Source organism: Mustela erminea, chromosome 12, assembly GCF_009829155.1.
Source record: "Mustela erminea isolate mMusErm1 chromosome 12, mMusErm1.Pri, whole genome shotgun sequence".
Lineage (NCBI taxonomy): Eukaryota > Metazoa > Chordata > Mammalia > Carnivora > Mustelidae > Mustela > Mustela erminea.
Genome location: NC_045625.1, coordinates 3384790 through 3412755, shown reverse-complemented (window position 1 = coordinate 3412755; position 27966 = coordinate 3384790). Strand labels below are relative to the sequence as shown.

The 27966-nt window shown below is 61.8% G+C and overlaps 2 protein-coding genes and 2 long non-coding RNA genes across 11 annotated transcripts in view; 2 read left to right on the top strand and 2 right to left on the bottom strand.

Moving 5' to 3' along the window:
- Window positions 1-8864, bottom strand: part of RALGDS (ral guanine nucleotide dissociation stimulator) — a 43307-nt gene extending 34443 nt beyond the window's left edge. Inside the window, exon 1 of one of the 2 annotated variants that reach the window (XM_032306212.1) lies at window positions 8589-8864. In XM_032306212.1, the coding sequence (XP_032162103.1) occupies window positions 8589-8606 (18 nt within the window). In that variant the 5' untranslated portion in view covers window positions 8607-8864. Of the gene's footprint in view, window positions 1-2662; window positions 2714-8588 lie in introns of those variants that run through there. The other variant, XM_032306211.1, reaches the window with a different exon arrangement.
- GBGT1 (globoside alpha-1,3-N-acetylgalactosaminyltransferase 1 (FORS blood group)) overlaps window positions 1-20939 on the bottom strand; it is a 32626-nt gene extending 11687 nt beyond the window's left edge. The window contains exons 1-8 of one of the 5 annotated variants that reach the window (XM_032306219.1): window positions 20730-20938; window positions 19923-20110; window positions 19332-19397; window positions 16151-16201; window positions 16033-16068; window positions 15208-15342; window positions 12972-14021; window positions 12519-12541 (exon numbers count right to left, since the gene is read on the bottom strand). In XM_032306219.1, coding sequence (XP_032162110.1) covers window positions 13337-14021; window positions 15208-15342; window positions 16033-16068; window positions 16151-16201; window positions 19332-19397; window positions 19923-19993 — 1044 coding nt within the window. In that variant the 5' untranslated portion in view covers window positions 19994-20110; window positions 20730-20938 and the 3' untranslated portion in view covers window positions 12519-12541; window positions 12972-13336. Of the gene's footprint in view, window positions 1-12518; window positions 12542-12971; window positions 14022-15207; window positions 15343-15711; window positions 15837-16032; window positions 16069-16150; window positions 16202-19331; window positions 19398-19922; window positions 20111-20729 lie in introns of those variants that run through there. The other 4 variants (XM_032306218.1, XM_032306220.1, XM_032306221.1 and 1 more) reach the window with 4 other exon arrangements.
- LOC116569844 lies at window positions 2-2770 on the top strand. Of its 3 annotated transcripts, none has more exons than XR_004277209.1 (3): window positions 2-218; window positions 2141-2355; window positions 2678-2770. It is a non-coding gene; the product is annotated as an uncharacterized LOC116569844 (long non-coding RNA). The 3 variants fall into 3 exon arrangements; XR_004277208.1 differs by having other exon boundaries at window positions 1163-2355; XR_004277207.1 differs by having other exon boundaries at window positions 791-2355.
- LOC116569845 lies at window positions 9009-25979 on the top strand. Its single transcript, XR_004277210.1, has 3 exons — window positions 9009-9427; window positions 11235-11238; window positions 25863-25979. It is a non-coding gene; the product is annotated as an uncharacterized LOC116569845 (long non-coding RNA).
- The last annotated feature ends 1987 nt before the right edge of the window (window positions 25980-27966 follow it).

Sequence of the window (27966 nt, the reverse complement as noted above, 5' to 3'; positions counted from 1 at the left end):
TGCTTTCCAGAGAGCGAGGCTGGGAGCAGAGGCTGGAGGCGAGCCAGGCTTTCTGGGAAGCAGGAGCCAGGAGGTTCCCAGAAGCCAGCCTGCCGTGGGAGGACAGCAGGGTGGGGAGGCAGGCGGCTCAGCTCTGCTTCTGCCTGGGCTTTTCGCTTCTTTGGAAATTCCTGGCACGACAGGAGTGCTTGGGGAATGAATGGGTCTCCGCTCATTGGGTAAGTAGAGGTGGCACGGCCGTGGGGTCTGGCCCAGACTAAGCAGCCGGTCCGTGCAGCATGGGCAGGGCGGGCTGAGGAGGGGAGGGTGGGGGCGGGGAGCTGAGCCCACAGTCAGGCCCCTGTGCCCAGCAGGGCCTGGTCACTTGGGGCTTCAGGGCCGGGGAGTTGGGACAAATGGGCCCTTGTGGTGAGGAGGCTGCCCGCTGTGCTAGAGACACCGTGTGCCCGGTGCCGTCACCCACCCGCTGCCTGCACGTGGGGGCCCAGGGCCTGGGAAGCAGCGCTCTGCTTTCAGAGGGGGACCTCCAGAGCTGCCCTGGGCTCTGGAAGGGATCTGGGGCTCCAGCTGGTGGCCAAGAGGCAGCCGGGCTGGGGCCTGCTTCCCTTTTTCCCACAGTCTTCCGGCAGGGAAGTTTCCCGGAGGAGCGGGGGGCGGGGAGGGGGGTGGTCAGGGCCTTGGGGCTGAGTGAAAGTTTCAGAGACACAGCCTTTGTCCCCCTCCTGCCCCCCACTGACCCTCGGTTAAGACCACGACTTTGCCCCTTCCCTGATTTCTCCTCCTTGGCAAGGTCCCTGGGCCTCTCCTGTCCGCCTCCACATGCTCCTACATGGGAGACGTCCATGAGATGCCCCTTGTGCTGGGGGACCCTCCAAGGGCGATACAGGTCTCCAGGCTGCCATCAGGCAACCCAACCTCACGAGCTGTGTACACTTATTAACCCCTTTCCCAGCCGAGAAACCCGGTAACAGGCCAGTGGACGGTGGCAGGAACATGCGGGTCTCCTCGTGGTCACAACCTGGGCTCTGTCCTTTGGAAAAGCAAGGCACAAACACACGCACACGCAGGCACTGGCGTGCCCCACGTGCGTATGCTGCCTCTCCCCCACCCCGTAATCAGTCATGCGTTTCCACTCGCCCCACACGAGTCCCTCCACACACAGGCGTGCTCCACTGCCACTAGGCTTGTCACGCCCACTGTTGGCACACAGGAGGATACACGTGGCCACAGAGTCACTCCAGTGCGCGCCGTCCCCTGGAGGCATGGAGAGGCGCCCGCGTGCAGGTGCAGGACTGCTCACGGTACCCCGGAGCCTCAGATGTACCCCCACACCCCGCACGTCTGCCTGAACACGGTGGCCACCCTGGGTCCCCAGACCCGGGAGCCTGCTCCCTCAGGGCCTGCCCCACGCCTGCTTCTGGCAGGGCCGGCGGGAAGGGAAGGGGGACACGTGTGCTTTGTGCAAGGATCTCCTGGCCCCATGTGGCTGTGTAGAAAACTCCCTGAAATCCTGAGGAAATACAGTCCTCTGCTGCAGGGTGGGGGCCGGCGGGGGATGCGGCCAGCTTGGCCTTTCTGCACTGGGCGCTGCCTGTCTCCCCGGCCGCTCGCCTCGCTCTGCCACCCACAGCTGTCACCTACCTGTCTGGCCACCCAGCGCCTCAGGCCAGGTGGACGACCTCACCCTTCTACTTCAGCCCTGAACAACCAGAGGGCCAAAGGGCACCCCAGGGCACCTTCCTGGGCAGCACACCCTAGAACTCTGGCCCCAGGGGGGAAGGTGATCCGGGTGGAGTTCGCCTTCAGGTAGCGCCTGGCCATCTATGCAGCTTATCCGGGGGTGGGGTGGGGCTGTTTCCCCACCTAGAAAACCACGTGGATTCGACTCAAGGCCAGCCCCCTGCTCCCCAGGGGCAGTCAACACCGCCTGTCTTCACAGCTGGTGGGCCACCCCAGCATCTGCCTTCCTCGAGGGGGAAAAGACATTTTCTGCCACCTGCGGGGAGGTTTGCGCTGCAGACAGTAGCGGGGGCTTCCGGAGCATTTCACACACCTGGGCATCCCTGAGTCCACAGGGGAGTTGAGGGAACCACCGGTCTGGGATCCTGAGAGTCCAAGCCTGCGCTCTCTCTCCCCCTAGACCTCCTGCATGCTGAGAGCTACGGACAGAGAGCTTCAAGGCCGGGCTCCGCCCTCCCCGGCCCAGCCGGGTGCAGTGGGCAGCAGCTCAGGTAGCAGCGGTTCCCAGGGCTTAAACATCCTGGTCCCGCCCTCCCCGCTTTGACGGCGGTTACAGGCAGAGGACCGCAGGGGACAAAGGAAGGCCTGCACGCCACAGGATCCCCAACGTGGTGGGTAGGTTTCTGGACTCAGAAGCCACGACCACAGCCTCCCCAGCCCAGCAGCGCACACACAGGTCAGGTGGGCACACCGGGAACCCCAGGCGGCACGCAGAGAAGATACGGTCCGCCCTCCCCAAGGGAATGCATTCCTGATCCCAGCCCAGAAAGAGGGAAGAACCCGGGTGCTCTCCAGCCCCAAGGGGATCCTCACCCCTCTCAGGTCCGGCAGGCGGGGGATAGCGCTCCCACATCCCATCATCCGCCACCATGTGGCCCTTCCCCGTCCCCCCTCCCCAGCTGCAAGCCTGGCTGAGGCTCACCTCTTCCGCCCGCAGGCTCGGCGGGACCACCAGCATGAGCGAGGGCAGGGGCTGCACCCTGCCTGGAGCCGAGGACAGGAGCGTGCCGCCTGCTGTCGCCCTGCGCCCGGCCGGCGGCGCCCGGTCTCCGCTCCGGGCACTGCTGTCGTCGCCCGGCCCCGGGCCATTGTCCGCACCGCCCTCGCCCCGCCCCTCCTCCCGCCGCGCACGAGTGAGGGGTGGCTGGCCAAAGTGGGCAGAGACGCGCCGCGGGAGCAATGGAAGCCAGCCCCGCCGCCCCAGATCCAAAGTGCGGGCCCGGCACAGGGCAGAGGATGCCACCCAAGGCCTGAGGTGGGCACGTCCTCTCCCCTTTGGACAGAGGGGGCCTGGGAGGCTCAGAGGGCGGGGTCATGGCCCCAGACCACAGAGTGAAGGAATGGTCAAGGTCAGACTAGAATCCTGGTTCCCTGAGGGCACTGGGGAACCCCTGAGATCACCAATGAGACCACGAATCACTGCCCTTCCCAGAGCGAACACCTGAGGGTACCTGGGCCTCACAGGCTTCCCAGCTCCAAAATCCACCCCCTAGGGCAGTCTAAACCCCAAAGCCCCTCTCTCCTCCATTCCAAGGCAAGGCAGGGGGTTCCAGGGCCTTGCTCCCTCCCTGTGGAGACAATCCGGTCTGCGTGCTCACTGCTAGGGATGGGGTCAGCGCCCATAAGCGAGAGTGGGCCCTAACAGAGCCCACAAGGCTGGGGTTCCTTCTTCTCCACTTTGCTCACAGTGGGAGGAAAAGCAAGGCTCAGGGGGGTTCAGCGCCCATTCAAGGATACTCGGTAATAAGCATTGCACTGGGATACGGACACAGGTGTCCGCCTCCGAGCCAATGGCCTTAACGGTGAGGTCACCTGCCTCCCCCGGGCACCCAGGTGTGAAGCAGGCCAATGGAGAAGCAAGCTCAGAGGCCAGTCTGGTCCAGACCACCCCAAAGCCCCAGTAGTGACATGATTTATATATAGCCCAGTGTTCATGCACCGAATGGTGAACACACAGGCATGAGGGAAGATGGGGCCACAGATGGGGAAACTGAGGTTGGTGACTTGCCAAGGTCGACAGAGCTAGTCAGCCTCAGCTGGCCCGGACAGAACCGGAGTCCCCTACTGTGGGGCTCTAACCGCTCCACCCTCCCTGGACCCCAAGCCCAGCTTCTTCCCCGGGCTGGCAGCCCGCTCATCTACTGTGTCCTCTGACCCTACATTTTCTGACATCACACCACCACCGACAGGGCTCAGGTATCCAGGAAGTAGCTTCTGTTGCTAGGGGGACGGCATGACAGAAGGTGGCTGACTGGCAGGGTGGAGTCAGGGGGAGGGAGAAGCAGACTGGGGTTTCCCTCAGGAAGGATCTAGGGCAGGGACTGCGGGTGACCGTGGATCAGACCCTACAGCTAGGGTCTCTACTGAGGCCACTGGAAAGCCCTAGTCCTGAGCCTTCCCGCCTGCAAGTGTTTGGGGGCCGGCGGTTGCCAGGCAACGGCTCCAGGTTGCCATGGGGACTCTCCCTCCTTCTGGGGCTTGTCATTTTTCGGGGGATGCCCTCTCTTCTCCACCTCACTCTGGCTCGGCTGCCCTGGGAGGAGACGTCTCAGTTCCAGAAGCTCATCCCCAACCCCACGGAGACGCACCCAGAAGCGACCCTAAGCGAAGATTCGGAGGATCAAAACCTCAGAACTGAGAAAACGCAGAGCGCAGAGCCCAAGGCCTTCATTAGAGCGGGGGGCGGGGGGGGGGAGTGGGAGGCTAAAGGGGCTCATTAACTCTGTTTATGTCTCCACGCCCACTGTTAACCATCACCTCGGGGCCTGTCCAGCCCTGACATGGGAAGTTCATTGCAATCACAAGGAATGTGGTGCCAGCCCCTCGGCCCAGCACCCCCTCCCCGGGCTTGTCTGCACACTAGGACATGTTTCCACCGGCCCTGCCGCGACCCTTCACCGTCCAGTGCCTTAGTTTCCCCTTCTGTATATGCAGACGGCAGTGGTACCCACGTTGCGGATACAATGCGACACCGCAGCCCAAGGCCAGGCTCAGGGAAGGCGCCACAGGCCGGCTGCCCACAGCACCTGCGGACGTGGGGGAGGGTCTGGGAGTTACTGTGCAGGGCACAGCCCCGTGGCTGGCATGCTGCTGATGGCCAACTGGCGACCGACCCCAGGTCCCCAGCGGTTCTCCTAGGACCTACTCTCTGTCCTACACCCCCCATTCCTGTATTTCGTCGCCGTGGTCTCGTCTTCTCCACCAAGGCGACCCCTGCAGAGGCTCTTGGTTAGTATCCGTTGTGAGAATTAGTCAGTGACCCATGGTCAAGGGCTAGCGGCCTCAGCTTCGTGGGACCCGGGAGTGCCCAGGGGCTACAGTAAGAAACTGCCCCACTTCTGGGGCAGGAACACGCTGGGCACTTGGCTTCATTTCCCTGATGCCCCTAGAAGCCCCAACTGTCCCGTGGGGAGCCCGGGGCCCCTCCCCTCAGCCCAAGGCGGCCCTCTCCAGTTTGTAGGAGGATGGGGCAGAACCCCACCAGGTGAGCGGCGATGGGGGGGCTCGGGCAGCTGCTACCGTCCCTTGGGCAAGGTCTCCGGATGGCCGGCTTCCAAGTGCCGCCATCAGACACAGCCGCCCTGGCCGGCAGGAACCGGTGAGCTGCCAGGAAACCACAGAGGGTAACCAGAGCTGCCCTGCGAGGAGCCCCTGAAAACGGCTGCGAAGGGACAGCTTGGGCTTGCGGGTGAAGAAGGAAACGTGGACTCCCCACCCGCGGGGGCCTGGCCCTGCTAGGTTCCCGGGCCTCCCCTCCGGGGCACCACCGAGTCACTACCGTGTGGCCCCACCTTATTTGACTTGCTCTGCGGTGTGTGTCACCCCTGAAATGACGATGCTGCTGTTGTGTTTACAGCTGGGTGTTGTCTCCTCGCAACTAAAAGGTGAGACCTTTGTCTACCGGGCGGTGCAGGGAGCTGGGCTGGGGAAGCGGCAAAGGGGGGGGCACAGCGCCACCTGCTGTTCCTGATGGCACACCACAGCCCGCCGCTGGCGCGGGGTGGGGGGGGCCTTCTGCCCCCAAGGGGTACCGGAGAGTTCCCCACACCCCAACTGCTCTCCCCAGCCCCCAGCGCACCTGGGTGCCTAGTCTTCAGGGTGAGAATCACTCCAGTGCTCCTACTGTGGGTTGAGCTGTGTCCCCAGAAAGCAAACCCAGCACCCGTGAATAAGCCTCACTTGGAAACGGTGTCTTCCTGCAAGTCACCGGGTTAGGATGGGCCTCACCCAGTGACAGGTGTCCTTACAAAAAGGGGAAAACTGGACACACACACGCAGAGGAGGCTATGTGAAGACCGAGGCAGGTTTGGAGCAACGCACCTGTGAGTCCAGAAATGCTGTGGGGGGTTGGCACCACCGGAAGTTGGAAGATGTAGCTCTAGAAGCTACATCTAGAAGCTCTAGAAGCTCTCCCAGAGCTTCTAGAGAGAGCATAGAACTCCTGACACCTGATTTGGGACTTTCTGCCTTCAGAACCAACAGAGAATAAATTTCTTTTGAGCCAAAGTCGTACCAATTTGTAGTACCTTGTTATGGCAGCAACAAAAACGGATTACACCCTCTCCCCCAGGACGAACCCCGACCTCGGCCACCCTGGCCAAGTGCAGCCAAGCCAGCATTCCGGGCCCCAGGAAACTGATGGCAACTCAGCAGGTCACCTAGGGCAGTGAGGACAGAGCGCGTGAGAGGGCCTGATAGAGTCAGGCCCCGATTACATCCCATCTTCAGGCTCCCCGCCTTGAATCCAGCCTGACCACAGGACGTCCCCCTGGAATATCTCTCTGCACCACACACTGCCCAGATGATTCCTGCCAACACCCGCGAATGGTCCTGGAGACGGAGCCCGCCCCAGTCGGGCCTGAGTGGGGACTGCAGCCCTGGCCTCTGGGGGACCAGGAGGCAGGGGCTCCTCGCCGAGTCGGGATTCTGGCTCTCGGAGGGTGAGCAGGTGCCTGGGAGGCCCGTGGGTCCCATGGCACACACAGCCAGGAGGCCCTCCCTGCAGGCTGGGGTCTGGCCCCCGCCCCTCCCTCCAGAGCGATGTCCAGCTCTCTCCCAGCTCTACTTGGCCAAACCCTCTGTGCCCCCGACCCTCCCCCGCAGCACACTGCTCGCAGACGGGGCAGGACCGCTCCTCCCACCCTGCTCCCAGCATCACGCTCACCCTGGAGGCTGTGAGACCCCCACCAGGGGCTCCTGCCTGCCCCCCTCCCCCTGCCTCACGTCCCTGCAGGCCCCGCCCCTCCCTTTCACCTGGATTTGTTCTGGCGCTTTGGTTCATTCCCCCCTCTGGGCTGGGACCTCCTGGAGCACAGGGTCCCTCCTGGGGACCTTCCAGCCTCCCCCCCCAGGCCTCGCACAGCCCCTGCTAGGGTGAGTGTGAGGGGCTCGGTAGCTGAATGCGTCCAGGAGAGGGTGTCAGAGCCCCTCCTGCCTCTGAGCAGCTCACGTGGTGGACGTGGAGGCTCCTAACCCGAGGAGCCTGTTGGGGGAGATGCAGGGGACGCCCAGTATGACCCCTGGGTGTCCCCTCCCTGCTCTGGTGGCTTCCCTGAGCACAGTGGGCACAGCCTGACCCCTGGTGGTCAGCACCAGCATGGCAGCCCCAGCAGGAAAACCAGAAAACAACACACACACCTTTGTTTGGGTGTAGTCAAGGCAGCGACTCTCCCTGCCCCTAGAGGGTAAAGGAGCAGGACCTGGGGGCTCTGGGGGTGATGTGAGGAGCTTCAGAAGCCTCCCCTGTCCCTCATTTCTCTCTCCAGTCCTCGAGATCGGTGCATTCCTAAGGCCTCCTCACCCTGGGCAGGACACTGACTCTGGAACCCTTTCCAAATGGGGCCCCTCAGGCTGCAGCAAGGAGGGTCTTGACCTTGTTACCCAGACCAGTGGTCAGTGCTCTGCCACGTTCTGCCTCCCCAGGTCCTCAGCCCCACAGGCCGCCCAAGCTCCCCCTGTCCACTCCTCTGAAGGACCTCAAGGAAGTACAAAGCACTTTCCCAGGGTTGTGAGCACAGTGTGTCCGGGATGGAGATCCAAAGCCAACAGACCCTTCCACAAGCCTGTGGGACCCTAGGCACACCCTGTCCAGACAGCCCAAAGGACAGAAGAGTAAGCTGAGACCTTCTGTGCTGTAGCCCCTCCAACTGGGGGGGGGGGTGGTCTCTTCATAGTCCAGGTGCCCAAAGTGGTATACCCAGCACCCCAGAGCCTGTCCTCTCCAGGTGTCCTGGGGGAAGTGCCCAGCCCGGGTAGCCCCCTGAGCACCTCTCGGACCCCCTGGCCACCAGTCTGACATAGCTCTCCTCCCCATGGATGAGTCCTGGGCATGCTCCCAGGAGACTGGATGTCCCTGCCCCATGACTGCCTCCAATGCCTTTCTTCTTTCGCCCCTTGTCACCTCTCCAGTGTCCACTCCTCCTCCGACCCCACCCCATGGCCCCCATCTGTGAAGTCCATGTGTGTATGCACCTGGGGGCGCATGGGGATGCTCAGAGGACACAGCTGCAGATGCGAGGGGGTGAACGGGGTCCCCCAGGATCTTAGGGGTTCTCATTCCCATTGGAAACCCCATGGGAGTGCTGAACACCGGCCTGGGAGGCCAGAACCTTCTCTTCTTCTCCGGACTCCCCTCACCTCACGCGCCCCGGGCCAGTCCCCGGCTCTCCTGGTCTCAGTTTCCCAGTTGTACCAGGAGGGGTTGGACGCGGAACTGCGTAAGCGCGCGCTCAGCGTGGACCCGGCGCCGTGCTCCCTCCTCGCCGGATGGGGTGTGGGCCGGGGACATGCGGTCCTCCCTCCACCCCCGCCGGCTGGGAGGGCGGCCGGGGCCGAGCCGGGGCACTCACCTGGCAATCTACCATCATCCTCAGCCCTGGCAGCGCATCGCCAGCCCCAGGGCGGGGCCCGGGGCTCGCAGAAGCCGCTCGCCTCGGCCCGCGCGCGGCGCAGGGGGGCGCCCGGCTGCGGGGCTCATGGCGCGGCCTCCCGTCCCCGCCGGGCCCGGAGCTCTGCAACCGCCGCCGCCCGCGCTGCCGCCGCCGCCGCCGCCGTCCGCACCGCTCCCATTGTCTGCGCCGCGCTGCGCCGCCGGCCGCTCGGGCCCCGCTGCCTGGTTCCGCCCGGACTCCCGGGCTCCGGCCGGTGGGCGGGGACAGCCGCGGCCCCGCCCGCCCCGCCCGCCCCGCCCCGCCCCGCCCCGCCCCGTCCGCCGCAGGTGTGAGGGGCGGGCGCCGCCGCGCGAGCTCGGGGGCGCGCTCGGGGGGCGCGCGTCTTCTCCAGCGGGCGGCGGTGGGCGGGCCCTGCCGGGGCCGCCGGGCCTCGTGTCCACGGACGCGTGCACGCGGGGCCTGTGGGGGGCCCGCGCCCAGCGCGTGCGCGGGAGCCGCGCCTCGCCGCAGCACACGGAGGGTCCAGCGCGCGGCGGGTACCCCGCGACCCTCCCAGCTGCTTGCACTCTGTCTCCGGGCCCGCCGGGACCTCGTGCTGCCCCAAACCCAAGCGGACGAGGGAGGGCCATGGGGCGCTGGGCCGGGTTGGCATGGAGATCTACATGGGAGTCGCCGAAGAAAGAGCGCTATCCTTCTGTCTTGCTCCCCACATGTAACCTGCAGAGGCCTGCGGGGTGCGCGGCTGGGCCAGAGGACCTGGAGGCGGCCGAGGACCCCGAGTACAGGCAAGAAGGTCAGTCTGCCCCTTACTCCTCCCCTACATCTCTTCTGGTTCTCCTGGCAGGACCCTGGACATGAGGTCTGGCCTGTCCCTGGCCGCAGCCCTGGTTGGAGTCAGAGGGCTGGGAAGGAGCCCAGAAAGGAAGGAGCCCACCTCCGGGGTGCGGGAGCGTTGAGTGTACTTAGTGTTGCCCAGGAACTCCCTGGGCGCTCCTGATTCCATCCCTTTTGATACATGCAGTGATCCCAGAGATCAAGGTCACTCAGCTCTGAGTTCAAGTCCGGATGTGGACGTGAACGGGGGACTCAGGGTCCTTGTTTTTCACCCTCACTGAGCCCCCGCACTGACCATCACTGGCCTTATCCTGGGTTGGGGCTCCGCCAGCTCACCTCCTGAACTCAGGATCAGAGACCCCATTTTCAATGAGGCTCCGAGCAGCCACCAGCTTCCCTGGCACAGGGCAGGAACTTGGCCCTGCTGTGGGTTTGGACCCAGCTCGATCTGACCCAAAGGCTGTGCTTGCACAGGAGCATGGGAAGGTGGCCTCTGAGCCCAGGCTTGGCGGTGAGGCTGGCATGGATGGGAGCCATGTGAGAGCCAGTGGCTGCAGGGGGCTCTGAGGGGCAAAGGCTTGGGGGACTCCCTGGGGGAGGAAGGTCCTACAGAGGCTGAGGTGGGGCAAGGGGTGACCACTGGAGAGGGCATCTGGACCAGATCATGCAGGCTCTGGATGTTAGGCAAGGAGTCTGGGGTCACTGCAGGAAGGGGACATGGGATACAAGCAGGGCAGTCTTATCAGAGGCATTGAGTTCTAGATTGGGAAGGAGCTTGGTGGACATGTCATTGCCCCCACTCAAGCATGGAACCCCAAAGCCAAGTAGGAATGAGCAGGCTGTTTACTCCTGTGTATGGGGGCTATGGCGGTCATCTGCCTCCTTCCGGGGTGGGGCAGGCTGTTTGGAGGGCCCAGACCGAGCCTCGTCCTGAAGTAGCCGCCCAGGTGGAGCTCCAGCCATAATCTCGTCTAATCCAGGGCCTCACAGGAACTGTCCGACAGCCCACAGGTGCTAGGACACACTCTTAATCCCGTGTTCTCTCAGCTGTCACCCCGTACACAGTCATTCAATATTCACAGAGTACCTCCTGGGTTTCAGGTACCAGGGGAAACCAGGCCAGCCACGGTCTGTCCCGTCTTGGAGTTTACCAACTGGGCAAGGGGTGGAGATGGGCAGACCTTGTAAATGGCACAGGGGTGAGAAGGGTTTGTGGGAAAGCTGAAAGGCATCCACTCTGGAGTGGGGCACAAATCAAGGCAGGCTTCCTGGAGGGGACGTCAGGCGTGAGTACCCAAAAGTCAGCAGGGTAACGGGACAAGCAGACCTGACTGGTGGGCAAGGTGAGTAGAGGTGTACGGACCAGGCCTGGCGGCTGAGCGATGGTGTGGGACTGTCACATGTGGGGAGGAGGCAGTTGGCCGTAAGGGACAGGGAGCTTGAGTGTCAGGGGCCTGTGCTGCACACATTTTGTATTTGTGATTTTGTGTCTTCCTTAAAGAAGTACCTTTGCAATTTAGAAAACTTCGAAGCCCCCAAAACGGATGGGTCCTGTCAAGAGTGGTGCCTGGGGCTCGGATCTGATCCCGTCAGACTGCTGGGACAGTCTCTGTGCCCCTGCCCCCCGTCTGCAGGCTAAGGCCCTGTCCCCCTGCACCCCTCCCAACCCCCACCAGACTCCTTACCTCTTCCCTCCCATGCAGCAGCTCTGGCTCCAAGCCCTCAGCTCTGTTTTGGAAAGTAGTTTGGACCCTGGTTTGGTTCCAAGAGTTGGGTCCTGTCACTCCCTCAACTCAGGTCTGAGGGCTGTGCCCTGTGGCGGGGACGAGGGTCAACCTTATCCTTGGGGGTTTGGGCCAAGGCTGAGGTGGGAAATCAGCGGGGTCCAGGAGAGGCAGGGCTGGGAGTGAGGCAGGGGCTCCCTTCTCCCCTGCAAGCCTGCTGCTGCCACCTGGGCCTCAGGGCCACCTCCCCACCCCCAACCCAGAGGCCTTCTGTGGTCTCCAGGCCAAGGGGCCTCTCCCTGGCCCAAGGTGGAAGTCCCTTGAAGGCAAGTCCTGCTTTTTCAACAACTCACCTCACAGGGCAGGTCCTGATGCTCTGGGAAGGGGCTCGCCACTGGGACAGGCTGTGGGCCGCCTTGTCCTGCTTCCCCGGGAAGTGCCCCCAGAGCCTCTCCCTGTCTTGTCCTCCCAGCCCAAGCAGTCTCCTCTGCTCACTCTGTCTGCTTGGTCTACTCACACTCTGGCCGTCTGTCCTTGCTAGCTCTGGCTGTCTGTCCTTGCTCACCGGCCAGACCACAGTCTACAGGAGGAGGCTTTGGGCAGAACCCCAGGTTTGCCAGCGGTAGCCAAGTGGCGGGGGGTGCCTCTTCTTCCCAATGTGGCCAGAGCGTACCCCCCGCACCCTCCATGGCAAAGGAGCAGCTGCCCCCAGAGGAGTGAGTGCTGGGCCACCACAGCCTGAAGCCACGCCCACCCTGTTCTGCCAGGCAGACACACCCATGGGGGGTTGTGCTCGCAAGTCCCTCTGGGGCCCCTGCCCTGGCCAGGCTGCCCACCCAGGCCCTCTAATCCTGGGCCTGCACCACAGCTTGGGAGCCCCATCGGCGGCCTCATGGGGCCAAGGCTGACACTGGCCTTGGGAGTGCCCGCGGACACCTGTGTTCTGGGCTCGGGGTCCAAGAGGCCACCAGAGCCCAGCTGATGGGCTCACAGGAACGGAATCCGTCTGTGGCAATGGTCAGCTTTAGTCCAGACTTTCTGCACAACTGGACCTTCTCTGCACCCCCACAAGCTGACTGTGTTTGAAACCCAGGCCACCCGGGTTCCTGGTGGCTGGCCGCACCTACCCGCAGATGTGCAGGTGAAAAACACCCTGGGTAGCGCTTAGCACACGCCAGCTTTTTTTTTTTTTAAGATTTATTCATTTTAGGGAGGGAGCGTGCACGTGTATGCGTATGCACATGACTGGGGGGAGGGGCAGAGGGAGAGAAAGAGTCTCACACAGACTCCCTGCTGAGCGCAGAGCCCCAGGTAGTGGGGGTGGGGCTCCATCCCAGGACCTGAGATCATGACCTGAGCCAAAACCAGGGGTCCGCAGCCCAACTGACTGAGCCACCCAGGCGCCCTCCATGCCACCTTTGTTAAAAGCTGCCCAAGCCCTCTTATAAAGGATGTGGCTGGTGCCAGGGAGTGTGGCCCACTGTGTGGTACAGGCTAGGTTTGACTGGAGAGCCAGGCCTGTCCCACTGCCAAGGCGCCTTCCGTGGCCCAGCACAGGCTTGGGTCCATGTGGGTGGAGGTCAGCACAGGACCCAGGAACCCCAGCAGCCAGAGAAGAGGGATCTGGGCTGCCTTTCACACCAGGGGCTCAGGAGTGCAAAAATTTTTTTTTTAAGGTTTTATTTCTTTATTTGACAGAGAGATAGAGAGAGCCCAAGTAGGTAGAGCAGCAGGCAGAGGGAGAGGGAGAAGCAGGCTCTCCGCTGAGCGGGGAGCCCCTAACCTGAGCTGAAGGCAGCCATTTAACCGACTAAGCCCCTCAGGCACGCCTAGAAGTGCAACTTTAAGGGCAATAGGCAGCGAATGGAGGCGGACTCCAGAGCCTGCCCCAAAAGGCACGTCCACTGGGTAGGGCCCACCGGGCCTGTCCGCCTCACCTCTGCCTCCCTTCTTCCTGGCTGTGTGAGCTTTGTGTTCTCATGTGGGTGCAGCCCTTTACAGTTTACAAAGGCCTTTCTGCCTCCATTTTCTGCTGAGACGGAGGTAGGCAGGGCTGGACTGGTCTCACCTGGAGCCCGAGAAGGGAGGCACTGGGGCACACTGGCTGTGGGGGGTGGGGACCCCTCCAGGGCAGCCCTGGCTCTGCCGTCACCTCCTCAGCCAGCTGGTGGCCTTGTGCAGCGTGGAAAAGCGGATCAGCTTCAGGCTGGGCGGCTGGGGCTTCCTGCTGTCCCAGAGGTACTCAGGGGACAGCACTTTGGAGGGCTTGTGCGACAGGAAGCGGCGGTTCAGGTGGCTCTCCTCCTGCCCGGCAGCCATGATGCCATTGGCCTTGTCCGCCAGGATGGCCATGTGGCAGCCCCTGGTAAACTCGTACACGCTGGCCACCCGCCCCCCGAAGACCGCCCCACCATAATAGAAGTCCCCTTCGCCGTCTGCCACGAAGGCGGTGGAAATATGCCTGCGCTCGTAGGGGAACTGCTGGCGGGGCACAGTGTAGTAGCCGGGGTGAATGGCGGCCACCACGTCCCCCAGGGTCTCGGGGCCCCATGGGTTCCGGAACACCATGTCCACATTGAGGCAGAAGATGTAATCCACCTCCCAGTGTGCCCTCTCGGCGATGTGCCGGCTGATTTGCTCCATCCGGCGCATGGAGATCTCCTCCCGGCGGGCCTGCTTCTGGATGGGGATGGTGCTGAGCAGGCGGCCGGGGCCCAGCGGGACCTGAGGGATGGCTGCGGGGTCATCGGTGAAGATGTAGTACCGTACCCGATAGCCCTGCATGAAGAAGCGCTCCGCGGACTCCAGGAAGTGCTGCACGAAGCCAGTGTACCTGGTGGGAATGACGTCATCGGCCCTGCTGGCCCCGCCCACCACGTGCTGGCGGGGCGGGGGAGTGGGGGCAGGGCTCACCCCAGGCTGGGGTCCACCTCCCAGCTCTTCCCCTGGAGATGCCACTCAGGTCTGAAACCTCGGGGTCCTCTGTCCCACCCCCATAGTCACAGTACGGACCTCTTCCTTCATAGGAAGGATGCTTAACCAGGACTCTCCATTCGCACACCCAGCTGACTTTCCGTGAGCACTGAACTAAGTGCCGGGCAGTGTTTGAAGGGATTCTTAGCTCCTTCCAGCCTCACAAACTCCCTTAAGGCAGGCACCACAATCCCCATTTCAAGGTTTATTGTTGTTTTTTTTTAAAGTAATCTCTACACTCAATGTGGGGCTCGAACTCACAACCCCAAGATCAACAGTCGTTCGTTCCAGTGACTGAGCCAGCCCAGGGCCCCCCAATAATCTGCATTTTACAGGCAGAGACACTGAGGCTCAGAGAGAGGAAAGTGACCACTTGGCGGGTTAAGTGGCTGCGTCAGGGCGGGGTGAGTGGTGCTGGGGGCTTGGGGCTGTGCCCCCCCCAGGTTGAAGCCCATAGAACCTGACCCCAGGCGGGCCACCTGTCACCTGGCCAGCACTTGAGGTATTGGGGCCCCGTCGTGATTTCTCCCTCAGGAAACCGGAAAATGAGACGCAGGGGGAGGCTGGTGGTGCTAAAGGCAAGGCCAGGCGGGGGGAGGGAGAGGAGAGGAAACCAGGAGGTATCCAGAGAGTGGGGGGCCCAGAGTAGGAGAGGGGAGAGGGATCTGGGTGGGGGGCTTGACCTGCCTGCGGCCTGACCACGGACCCCCAGTTATGTGAGGTGGTCTTAAGTGTTTCCAGTCCTTCATGCCTGCCTCGACGGTTCTGGGGAAGCGGAGAGGGGTGAGGAGGCCCACGGGGTGTCCTCACAAAGGCTCCTGCTGCTCCCTCACCTGGGCCTTCTCCTGCTTCCATGCCAGGGCCAGACCCCCTCCTCCAGGAAGCCCTCCCCTCATCACCCTCTGCTCCCTACCTTCCCACGTGCACAGTGCCTGGCTCAGGGCTTCCCTGGTGTCCAGGCGGGAACCCGTGTCCCGGTCCTGTTCCTTCCCAGGCTGTAAGCTCTGAGGGCTCAGTGACAACCCCCAACCCGGCCCACTACTCACTTCCCTACGGCAAACACCGTGACCCCGATGGTCAGGTTCAGAGGTTGGTAGATGTGGTGCAGCAGCTCAGGGCTGAAGGTTCCCTCGGACACGATGGGTGCCAACCAGGGTGTAAGCGCCAGCAGCTCCGCAGGCCTGGCAGCAGGGGAGGCCGTAGGGGCTGAGGCCCTTCCCTCGGGAGAGCCACAGCCTCATCCTGGTCCTGCCTCCCACGCTTCATCCCTGTCTCTGGGCCCTGGATCCTCCTATGGGAAGTGGAGATGATGGCTCCTCCCCGGCGTGGTCAAGAGGACCAGGAGTGAACGCACATCCACTGTGTAAGGGACCCTGGCACTTCGGGCACCTGCTAAGTGCCTAATCCAAACAGGGTAGCAAGAAACCCCAGATTGAGCACCAACTATGCAGTGCTGCTTTTTTTTTTTTTTTTAGGTAGGCTCATGCCCAGCGTGGAGCCCCACGTGGGGCTTGAACTCACCACCCTGAGATCAAGAGTCGGACACTCACATGAACTGAGCCACTCGGGCGCCCGGAGCTACGCCTTTTGCAAACACCATCTCATCTAGTTCTCCGTCCAATCGGCCACGAAGCGGGTATTCTTACCCACTTGTACACAAAAGGCTCCGGGCAGTCTGCCCAAGGTGAAGAGCTAGTGACCGAACAGGACCAGAAGCCAGGTCCCAGACTACTGGGCCCCAAGGCCACCTGACACCCCCACCACCCCAGCTTATAAGTCGGAGCGCTATACCTGCACCCCCCACCCCCTCCAGGCCCCCCATCCTCCCCCCAAACTCTCCATTCTGCACCCAGGCCCCACCCAAGACCCACCTCTGCTCCAGCAGCTTGGGCTGAGGGTACAGGGACCTGTAACGGAGAAGAGCCAGTGGTGAGGGGAGGCGGCCCCCAGGTTCCTGGGGCCACAAAGGGGGAACTGGCAGTCACTTACCGGGTCACGGGCTGGAACGGCTTCTCCCCCTTATACTGCAGTTGCATGTTGCTGGGGGCAGAGGTGAGAGAGAACTGTTAGTGCCAGGGCTGGGGACAGAGCTACTCAGGGAAGGACAGAGTGGAGAAGCAGCAACCCACCCCCCCGCCCCCGACTCCTTCCCCACTGCTTCCCCCCTCCCCCCCCGGGGGGGCTGGGCTCCTGCAGAAGCAGTTCCTCCAGATCGCTAAGTGGGAGGGCGGTGCTTGATACCCAGTGTCCTCTGTCTGCAAAGCTGAGGCTCTTTCAAACATATCGCTCTGTAGGGGCCTGGCAGTGGGTAGAGGTTCTGAGAAGCTGCAAAGAGCCGGTGACCTGAGTTTCTGCCCCTTTCTCGCCTGGGGACCTGGGCTGAGTCCCCGGAGCCCACGGGACGGTCACCTGCAGGACCCAGTTACACAGCCTCCACTCAGGGCGTCGCTTCGACAGCATTTGGTGGGCGTGATCACCACCTACACCGGCCGGCCGTGGGTAAAGAGGAGCCTGCAGGGCCTGGGTGCGCTTGACCCAGGTGGAAAGGCCCAAAGAGCAGAGCTGAGGTTTCCGTGAAGACATTCCGCCAGCCTCAGCCCCTGCCCGAGCCCCAGCCTGCCCTCCCCGGGGTCTGCTTCCCGGATTCCAGGCTGGCTCAGCTCTACCAGTCGAGCTCCCTTTCCCGTCCCTCCTCCATTCTGTGTCTGTCGTGTAACCCTGGCTCGGGCCCCCACTCTTCCTCATCTGTAAAATGGGTAACCATCCTTCACCCTCCGAGCTGGCCCGAGGACCAAGGGATGCGCCCATGCCCAGCATTGAGCGAACGCTTGTGAAGGCAGCTTATCCCCTTCCCGGCAGGCAGGCGGTGTGGCCAGCCTCCACTAGCTGCAGCCGAGGGCAGCCTCAGGGGAGAAGTACGGGGGAGGACCCTGCGGGTTGCACAGAGCCCCTGGTCCTGCCACCAGCCGGCTGGAAGGACCCGGGGCCAGACTTTGGACTCCTCGGGCTTGAAAGTCCTCCCAATAATGTCCTTCCCCAGAAGGAGGCCTGCCCGAGGCCACCCGGGGAGGGCAGCAGCTGCGGAAGAGGCCCGAGGTCAGCTGTCCGGCCAGACCACCTGAACATACCGTGCCTGCCCCTCCCTGAGGAATTTTCAATGTGGCATCTTTAACGGGCTAGCTTAAGCCTCCTTAAGTTTTCCTACCAACTTTTCGTCCAAAGGACAGAAAGAGAGGGTTGGGGCAGAGGGAGAGAGAATCTCAAGCAGATTCCCTGCTGAACTTGGGGCCCGACGCGAGGCTTGATCTCATGACCCTGAGATCGTGACTGGAGCTGGAACCAAGAGTCCAACAATCTTACCCATTGAGCCATCCAGGTGTCCCCATTTTAACCAGTTTGAAGTACACAGTTGAGGGTCCTGAAGCACACGGACACTGTTGTGTCACTGTCCCCACCATTCCTCTCCAGAACATTCTCATCTTCCCAAACTGAAACTCTGTCCTCATGAAACACTGGCTCCCCTCTGCCTCTCCTGGTAACCGTTATTCTACTTCTGCTTCTACGAATTTTTTTTCTTTAAAGATTTTATTTATTTATTTGACAAAGAGAGATCACAAGCAGGCAGAGAGGCAGGCAGAGAGAGAGAGAGAGGAGGAAACAGGCTCCCTGCTGAGCAGAGAGCCTGATGCGGGACTCGATCCCAGGACCCTGAGATCACGACCCGAGCTGAAGGCAGCGGCCCAACCCACTGAGCCACCCAGGCGCCCCTGCTTCTACGAATTTGATTATTCTAGAGAACTCATATAAGTGGGATCCTGCAATACGTGCTTGTCCTCCGTGATCAGTTTAAACTCTTGAATCAACAGTTTCTAAGAGTCAGTCCATCCCCTTGGTTGTCTGCCCTAGTTTCCACCCCAACAAGCACTCAGGTCCCCGCTCAGAAAGTGACGGCAGCGGCGAAGGGAGGAAATGAGGAGGGAGAGGGCAGTGGGCTCCCGCCTCCCCCCAAGCCCAGCTACGCTCCAGCCTCACTGGAGAGCTCTACAGCCATCGGCTGAAGCCACAGATGAGCTGGAGCCAAAAAACAAGAACAAAAACCAAAAAAAAACAAAAAACAAAAAACAAAAAAACCTGAAAGCAAAACTAAACAAAAGCCAACTTCACATGTTTGCACCCGTAGGCAGGAAAACTAGAAGTGAAGAAATCCACATGAAAAGACAAAGGTGACCATTTACACTCGCAAACATTCTCCAACTTCGATCTGTTAAAAAAAGAGCTAAGTGGACCCCAACGAGAGACAAACCGGGAAGAAAGAGAATGTGGCGAATACTTTGGGCCCAAGGTAGTGCTAGAGCCCCCGTGAGCAGGCGGGGGTCGGGGAGCGCAGGCATACGGCAGGGGGCGTCAGGGAAGAGGGAGCTCAGTTCGTGGGGAGGGCTGGGGGAGGTGAGATCCTCCGCAGAAATCAAGGAAATGAAAATTGAAACTCAGGAGATAGTGTTCTCCCACCCCATGTCTCGAACGAGCAAGGTGTTCTGGTTTTTGCTTTTTGGAACACCCACTGCTTCCTCCGGGCCAGGCCAGTTTCTTGACGGACTATACTCTGTGCTTAGGACGGCGACCCATGCCTCGCGGCTCCTGAGCAGTCCATGTGATCCAGATTTGAAACCTGCCTTTTGCTATCGTGGAGATCCCCCTGGAGCGCATTTTGTCACTCTTAACTGTCAAAAAGTCAGCTTCGGTGTGCGGCGGAAGTCTGGTCCCATGCTCATTTGTTCCTTGGATCGACACCGAACACATGACCTAAGAGCACTGTTTCCTGATCACCTGCTATGGGGCGCGTGCTACACGAGGGCTTACAGCTGTCCTCGTGCTCCGTGCTCCAGGTGGCCCCGGAGGGCACCGCCATCATCCTATTCTTCAGAGGAGGCAAGTGAGGCTCAGAGCACTGTGGCATGCTCAAGGTCAAAGCACAGAGGGGGCGCTGCAGGGCCACGGGAGGACTGACCTGGGACTTTTATTCCCCGGCCCACACATGACCCAGCACTTATCAAACTGATCAGAATCATGAGCTTAGGACCTCATAACCTGCAAAGTGACCCAAAAACTTTCCCAGTGGCCCCACTCCAGGTAACCCACAGGGCCCCAATTCTCCCCGCCCCGTACTTACAAGATCTCTGGGCAGGGGAGGTAATAGGGGACATAGGAAAAGGGCAGCCAATTCTCCACATACACCCTGGGAAGGAAAAACACCTGTTGACTCTCATGAGGCTGAAAACCCACTTGGTGCACGTTGATGGGATCCCCCCCCACTCCCTGGGTCTGGTTGACCTCAGAGGTCAAAGCCTCCTGGTCTCCTGCCATGTGGCCATTATCCACCCGTGCGGCCTTCGTTCCAGGGACGGGAATGTTCTTGATGCCAGGCCCTACCCACGAGGGAGTGAAGGGAGTGATGGTGGCCGTGTTGGGAGGGCTTCACAGAGGGAACACCTGGGGTGAATTGTGGTGTGTGTACAGGAGATCTTAGAAGAATGGTCCAAGCCGAGGAAAGAGGGAGTGCAGAGGCCCTGAGGCCATTGCTAACCAAAATCCAGAAAGCAAAACTAGTTTGGTCTTACTGGGATTGCAGTTGGGGGACTGGAGTTCCAAGAGAGGTTGGGGGGGACCTAGGAATCCATAAAGGGGTCACGATGTGGGTGTTGAGATGCCAAGAAATGGAGGAGTTTGGGGTGAAGGGAGGGCTCCATGGGGACATGCTCACCGCAGAAAGCAGAGGGCGGTGCCCAATAGCAGGCAGAATCCTAGGCCCAGGGCCAGTCTGCGGCAGCGCATTGCTGGGTCAAGCTTTTGAACCTGGGCACTAGGAGAGACTGAGGGGGCTTGGAGTCAGTCCACCTCTCCCAAGGGCTGTCAGGCTCTGAGCCTCTATCTCCGGGATCCAAGGAACACCTGCAAAGGAACGCTCGGATAGGGGATAGGATATTGCTCCCTGCCTTCCCCTGGGTGGCCCGAGCTCTGACAGCTCCGGTAGGCGGACAGAGGGACAGCGGCTCCGTGCTCAGCTGAATCCTGCAGCTGTGCCTTGGAGAGGCCAAGCGTCCCCCCGTCTGGACTCTCAGGTCCTCCCCTTCAATCCCCGCCCTCGCAGCGCAGGGCGGGGCGCCCGGGCGGGGCTTGGAGGACTCCAGGGGGTAACAGCGGGGACACCGGAAATCAAGCCCTGAGCCGGCCCAGTGGGGACACACCAGGCCGGGGCGGGGGCTGCGCCGAGAGGGGCGGCCGTGCTGCCGGTGCGATGGAGTAGGATGGGGTGCGGGCGCGGGCAGCCGTGTCTTCCACCGGAAGGGCCGTGCTGGGCTCTCCAGGGGACGGCGGGAACGCGCGTCCACTCTCGGGAACCTCGGGCAAGTCACCCTCCTCTCCCTCCACCCCAGCCTCGGTGTCGTCCTCGGCCAAACGTGTCCGCACCCGGTGGCCTGGGGCCCAGACGCACAGCGCACTTCGCCCGCTACTGCCCCGCGACGCGGGACGGGGGGAGCGCGACTGTCCCCGCCGGCTGGAGACTCACCCCTTGCGACCGGACGGGGTTTCGGACGGACGGAGGGGCGCACCCCGGCCCGGAAGCCAGGAACTCAGCTCGCCAGGGCTCCGGCGATACCCGGGGGCCGCGCCGCGCCTGTAACCGCGACCGGGGCTGACCCTGGGGCAGGGGAGGCTGCTGGGCTCGCGGTCTCCGGCCCGGGAATGGGGGGCGGGGCCCGCGAGAGGAAAGGAGCTGTATGCCCCGCCCACCAGCCTGCGCGCCCCGCCCCCGTCCCGCCCACCCGCGTACCCGGCCGCCAGTCCCAGCCCCTGCCCACCTGCAGCTCGCGCCCCGCCCGCCGGCCACGGTACCCGTCCCCGGGGTCCTAGCGCGCGACGGGCCGCTGCCTCTCACGCAGGGGGCCCACCCCCGCAGCGAGAAGAGTCGGTCCGGGAACTCAGGGCGAGGGTGGGGACCTGAGAAATCAGAAAAAATTTGTTTTTAGAAGAATTTCGAAACAATCCCAAGAAAGAAAACCCAGCAAAACGCCGTTTAGCTCAGGGCCTCCCAAATCTCCCTGAGCCTTCCCTCCTCCCCCAAAAGGGGTTGCCAGGCAGCATTGACACCCTAGTTCACACCGGTGATTCCTGATTCCTGGGGCCGGGGGGACCCTCTTGCGGCTCTCCAAGAGCCAGAAGGCGTGGGAGGCAGAGGCCTTTGCTGGGTGCTGTTGAGGGAGAGGGCATACAGACGGACAAAAAGGGAGGCGCCCAAACGTTTTGCGTACAGAGAAATCGCACGGGAAAGAAATAAGGTCAATCAGGCTCGGAGAGGTTACAGGTTTGTTCAAGGTCACAGTGATGCAGCATGAAATTGTAGACCCAGGTCTTCTTGGCTCCTGGGCACAGCCTCTCACGTCCTGCAGGAGTGTCACTGTGTCCCCGGGGGTTTCCCTTGAGGACCAGAGGGTCCTGTAAGGCAGGGCTTGTGTCCCCAGAGGATGCAGGGGCCTGGCACGGGCCTGGGGGCGCTGGTGGGTGCTGGCTGAAAGGTCCTGCTTCCATTTTTAGCAGCAAACACTGCGTTCCCGGGACCCAGTCTGGGGCTGAATCTATTTTTTTTCTTAAGCAAGCTCTACCCTGAATGTAGGGCTTGAACTCAAGACCTTGAGATCAAGAATCACAAGCTTTATCCACTCTTGACTGTTTTTTGCTGACTCTGGTTACAATTGTGTAACCAGGGCGTAGCCCGGAGATTTTCCAGCAGCCTCCATCCAGGCTGAGGCTCAGGAATCACTGTTATCGCAACCACAGGGACCTGTCGGGACTGGAAGGGTCTATGCCACTGGGAAGCCAGGCTCAAGCTGGCTTGCAAACAGTGATTCCTCCCTGGGAATAAAGAGGTGACACAGACAGGGCTCACCCAGCCCCGTGGCCCTGGCAGACGGGCCAGCCCTCTGCCAGCCGGCCACGGCCCTTTCCTGACCCAACCAGCGCTGTGCGATGGCCCTACCCACCCCACCCCCCATCTCCCAGGAGGAGACCAATCCAACCTGGGACAGCCTCAGGGCTGGCCTGAGAGGAGCTGGGTGGACGGAAAGGTGAAGGAAGACTGCAGGCATGTTCGGTGTTTGTGACCTTAAACTTCGGCGACTAAGAACTGGGAGGGACAGGAAGACGGACCCAGCGCAGGGCACGCATTTGGATGGCGTCCTAATCCGAGAGTGTAGGCGGCTAAGCTAGGAATCCAGGCGGAGACCTGAAGCGTTCAAGGGAGCCCCGAGGAGAACCCGAAAGAACAAGAGCCAAACGGAGGAAAGTGTAGGGGCAGAGGGAGCGGCGGGCGGGACTGGTGCCCTGGTTTGCAGTCAGCTGCTTCCTCCCAACTTGCTCTGCCCCTATATATGTAATTAGAAAAAGCTTTTATTAAGTATTCCTTAAATATCTTTTTAGGATGAGGAAGGCCACGAGGGCTGCCGGCGCCTTTCCTGACGGTGGGTGGGGCTGTCAGGCGGCGCTGGGGTCACTGTCAGATGCCAGGTGCCTGCAGACGGCAGGGAGCGTCCGGGGCCCTGAGTCCACACACGAATGCATCCACACACGGACAGAGACACAGTGGCTTCTCCTCTGTAACATAGCGGCCCCTTACGTGGATTTGTTTGTCTATTGAGTCAAGAAGACGTAAGGGTCTGCTAGAGGTCAGGCACTGTTCTCGGGCCTTGGGCTTACAGCAATGACGCGACGTGGTTCCTGCTCGCATGGAGCTGACCGGAGCAGGGGTTAAATGGGGAATTCTGGTCCCAGATGTGTGGTCTTGCTGCTGGGATCAGCCACCGTGTCCAGCAGCTTAGGACCAATCCAGGGGAGGCCTGCTGTGGAGGGGTCATGTCCGTGTTACCCTCGAGAATCATGTGTCTATTCCCCCCCTCACCTGTCCTCTGATTACTCATCTATAAAAGGGGGGTGTAAGGAAATCCATCTCTAGGTTTTCCATGAAGTTGAACTTGACTCTCCCAGACTGATAAGGAAGAACTTCCCCTTGGTCTGTCTCCCCACTGGTAACTCCAGGGGAGGGGGTCCCTGGGTTTGAGTTCCCCAAGGGGATTGGGCAACGTCCCAGGGGGATGGTTAGGGTTCTTCTTCTGATTAGTGGCCAAGCTGGGCTGGAGGCTCTTCAAAGATTGTCCTCAGATCCCCCACCACCCACAGACCTTCACAATTGGTCCCCTGCTCTGACCTACCCCCCCGGATCCTCGAAAGTGCCTCAGAGTGTCTCTCAGGAAGAAGGGGCGTGTCTTAGAACCCTGGAATGATCAGGAGTAGCAGGATTCCCTAGACCCTAATCTCCCGCGGCAGGTGGAGGGTCTACCTGGGTGGAGACAGGGCTTCCAGCCCAGGGCTTCCCTTTTCTTACCGTGAGGAAGAAACTTCTGTTTGGAACAAGGGCCAGCATTTTCTTGGGAGCCCAGCAGAGGCTGCGGAATCCATCTCAGCCTATCTGCTGGGCCCTGGTCCCGGGGGGTGGGCAGCAACAGGAGATGTGTCCCTGAGGACAGACCTCCAGTTTCACAAAACCTGTTTTTCCTGGTATAAAAGGAGGCAATGAGTTTCCTTTGTGCTTGTCAAGCTGGGCCTCTTGGAACCCAGGGGCTGGAGGGCAGGGAGCCGGGTCCCTGGGGAGCGTATCGGGGTTGGGGGGAGTCCAAGTTTCATCCCAGCTTCACCCCGTTTGTGAAACTGGGCTTCTGCATTCAGCATCATCAGAACAATATACACCGACTCCCCCAAAAAGTGGGGCTTAAAAAACGTCAGGGCTGATGAGCACTGGGCCAGCCCTGACCCTCGGGGACCCTGCTCCTGTGATCCTTGTTGTCCTGTGTGTTCGGGAGAACAAGTAGGGGAGCAAGCTGGCTGTTCGGTCCGCCTGGGAGCCCGCCAAGTCTGAGGGCCAGGCACTCTTCATCGGAGTCCCGTTATCCCGCACTGGCTGAGCCAGGCCTGCCCAGGGGCAGAGCCCACTGAGCGCCTGTTTCTGGCACTAGCCTGGTCACGGGGAGCAGATCTGCCAAGCCCTTCTGAGGTCACCATGCCTGGACCCCTGGAGCAGACCCAGGGAGAGGAGTACCCCCAAAGGAACGGATCTGAGCCCCCCCCACCCTACATCCAGGAGAGGAGCTATCTGGCTGGGCAGGGAGCCCACACCCACACAGTGTCCTCCCCAAACCCTGACACCTGAAGCCCTTCAGGTGGCTGGCAGAGTGGACACCCCCTCCACAGCACAGGGAGGGGTCTGCTCTCCTCCTGCTGTGTGACTCCTGGTGTGAGATGCCCACCCCTTTTACCCAGCTTGTCTCCTTCGAAAAACCGGAGGAAAGACCTGGACACATGTAGTGCCGGGCTGGTGTGCACCTGGCCTTGTACGTCTGTGTCTGAGAGCCCTGCAGGAGATAGCACCAGGGTGTGCAGTGGCGGTGGGGTGAGGGGGCCTGGGGTCCCTACAGATCCCATGGCTTAGTGGTCCGTGAGCTCCCTTGGAGGAGAGGCTACGGTTTTGAATCAAAATAGAGAACATAAGAGAGCAGCTTCCCAGGAAGGGTCAAGGGTCTCGTGGGCTGCGCGCGTGGGTGTGTCTGTGCGTGGGTGTGTGCGTGCACGGGGTCCGATGGGAATGGGATTCCTGACTGCGCACCAACCAGGATGTGTCTGGTGTGCGTCGGGGGAGGGGACCGAGATACGCCAGGGCCTGGTCATCCCTGCTCAGGGGAAGGTGAACCGGCCCCAATGGAGGGCCTCTGGGAAGGAGGAGCCTTGTGCCCACTGGGCCGGTGATCCTGGGCTGGTACATCCATCCCAGGACGGATCTGGAAAGGTCAGTTTCCTGCTCAGAGCCTGGAGGACCCAGGCCTCCACTTGAGAGCTTCTTGGTCAGAGGAAGGTGTTGTGCCCTCGGGCTCCCCAGCTCACCTGCTACTGGGGGAGCGCCTGCCCCCTCCTCTCTGCGGAGGGCTCCCTGGGGAGGACAGAGTTGGGTTTGGTCCAGGTTCCTGCTTCTACCCGGCACTGTGACCCCTGACAGACCCTGTGCCTCTCAGGGTCTCCCCAGGCTCTCCATTTACCCAGCAGGGTCTTCTGGCTTCTACTTCTCAGGATGCCATCCGAGGAAGGACTCTACAGACCACCTGTCCCTGCTGTCACAAGAGTCGGTGCACACACTTGGCAATGCGAGAGGAGCTGGGTGGGGCGCACAATACACCTCAGAGGGCCCCGGGTCTGCTCTGGGGTCCAGGCGAAGCCACTCCCCTGCTGCCCGTGTCCCAGCCCCCATGGGAAGGCTGCCATTTACTTTCTGACCTTGCCCCCTGGCGACACAGACTTCCAGGGGCTCCATTAGCTGTAGGCCCCGGTCCCAGGACCTCGCGTGCGCCCTTGGGCTGGGCCGTCCCCACAGTGGTTCCCGGGCATTCCCGAGACCTGCGCACACGTCCCTGTGGACTCCCTCCCCCCAGGCTGGACGGCCCGTGTGACTGCGCTCTCTGGAAGAGAATGGGGCGAAACCATGGGAGGTCATTTCCGGCCGATGGAGGGAAGTCTGGGACTTCTGGTTCCCGCTCACGGGCTCCTTCTCCGTGTGTCTCTGGTCTCTGTTCTCCGTCTGTCCTTGTGTCTCTCTTTGATCCAGGGACGCAAGTCCATACGGTTGAGCCGCCCTGGGAGGCCCCAGTGCAGAGAACCTGCCGAGGGCCCAGGACGACCGACAGGCAAGTGCTGCCGCCCCCGTTCTGAACTGCTTCCCGCCAACACCTGCCAACGGTCCTGGAGATGGAGCCCGCCCCAGTCGGGCCTGAGTGGGGACTGCAGCCCTGGCCTCTGGGGGACCAGGAGGCAGGGGCTCCTCGCCGAGCCGAGTCGGGATTCTGGCTCTCGGAGGGTGAGCAGGTGCCTGGGAGGCCCGTGGGTCCCACGACACAGACAGCCAGGAGGCCCTCCCTGCAGGCTGGGGTCTGGCCCCCGCCCCTCCCTCCAGAGCGCTGTCCAGCTCTCTCCCAGCTCTACTTGGCCAAACCCTCTGTGCCCCCGACCCTCCCCCGCAACACACTGCTCGCAGACCCTGCTCCCAGCATCACGCTCACCCTGGAGGCTGTGAGACCCCCACCAGGGGCTCCTGCCTGCCCCCCTCCCCCTGCCTCACGTCCCTGCAGGCCCCGCCCCTCCCTTTCACCTGGATTTGTTCTGGCGCTTTGGTTCATCCCCCCCTCTGGGCTGGGACCTCCTGGAGCACAGGGTCCCTCCTGGGGACCTTCCAGCCTCCCCCCCCAGGCCTCGCACAGCCCCTGCTAGGGTGAGTGTGAGGGGCTCGGTAGCTGAATGTGTCCAGGAGAGGGTGTCAGAGCCCCTCCTGCCTCTGAGCAGCTCACGTGGTGGACGTGGAGGCTCCTAACCCGAGGAGCCTGTTGGGGGAGATGCAGGGGACGCCCAGCATGACCCCTGGGTGTCCCCTCCCTGCTCTGGTGGCTTCCCTGAGCACAGTGGGCACAGCCTGACCCCTGGTGGTCAGCACCAGCATGGCAGCCCCACAGGAAAACCAGAACACAACACACACACACACACACACACACACACACACACACACACACACACAGAGTCCATCTGTCTGTCTCATTCTCTCTCTTTGTTTCTCTCTCTCTCTCTGCCCAGTTTGGGAGCAGAAGGGGAGTGCATATGGGGAAGGTGACAAAGGGTCAGAAGAAAGAGGTTGGAGGCAGCCAGGCCATGGGCCAGTGGCCCTCAGGACCCGGCAACATGCTCAGCGCGCACAATACGAGGAGGGGCGTCTTGCCAAGCTGATGGCCGGGGGGTCCGCAATGGCCATGGGGCTGATGGGCTGGGGCATCCCGAGGCCAGGTCAGGAGCTGGAGGGGCTGGGTTCTGTTTCCACCCCCCTTTGCACTGAAAATTAGGAGGACCCCTAGGGTGCGGGTGGCCAGAGGCCAGGCAGCCTCAGTGTGTCCTTGTCAGTCGGGGACTGTTGCGTGGGCGACCCCAAGGTGAGCGTCGCCAGGACTCACGTGTGTTCAGTTGGGCTCTCGAGGGATGGCCGCGGGCACGTTGGAGGGTCTGTGCAGGGTCCACACAGCCTGCAGCCCCCTCCTTTGCCCCGGGCCCCTCGCGGAACTGATGGCACTGCTCGGTCCAGATCACCTGAGCCCATGGGCACTCCCGGCCCCTGCATTCCTTGTCTCGCCCCACTCTCTGGGTGGGACAGGGGCACACAAGGGCCCAGAGCCATGCTACAGGCACACCCTTGTCGAGTGGGACAGAGGCCCTCCCAGGAGCACACACACGGGCAAGGGCACAGAACACCTTCAGGCCAGACTCACCACCTGCCAAGGGCGCCTTTCCTGTGCTTCTGCAGGGGCTCGGGCCCAGAGAATGCTCTCTGAGCAGGGGTCCCATTCCAAGGTGCACAGTGTGTCCTCCAAAGGAGGCCTGAAGGTAAGTAGGGACTGTGGGGAGCGTGCAGACCAGTCCGGACTCAGCTCCCGGCAACGGTGCGGCCTGGGAGGGCCGGCTCCCTGTGGCCAGACGTGATTTTATGTTATTTTTATTTCTTTCTTTTGAAAATGCATTTATTTATTTAATTTAGAGGGAGGGAATGACATGGGGGAGGGGCAGAGGGAGAAGCCGATTCCCCGCTGTGCAGGGATCCGATGCGGGGCAGGATCCGGGGACTCTGAGACTGAGCCACCCTGGCACCGCACCAGACTTGATTTGATTTGATTTAT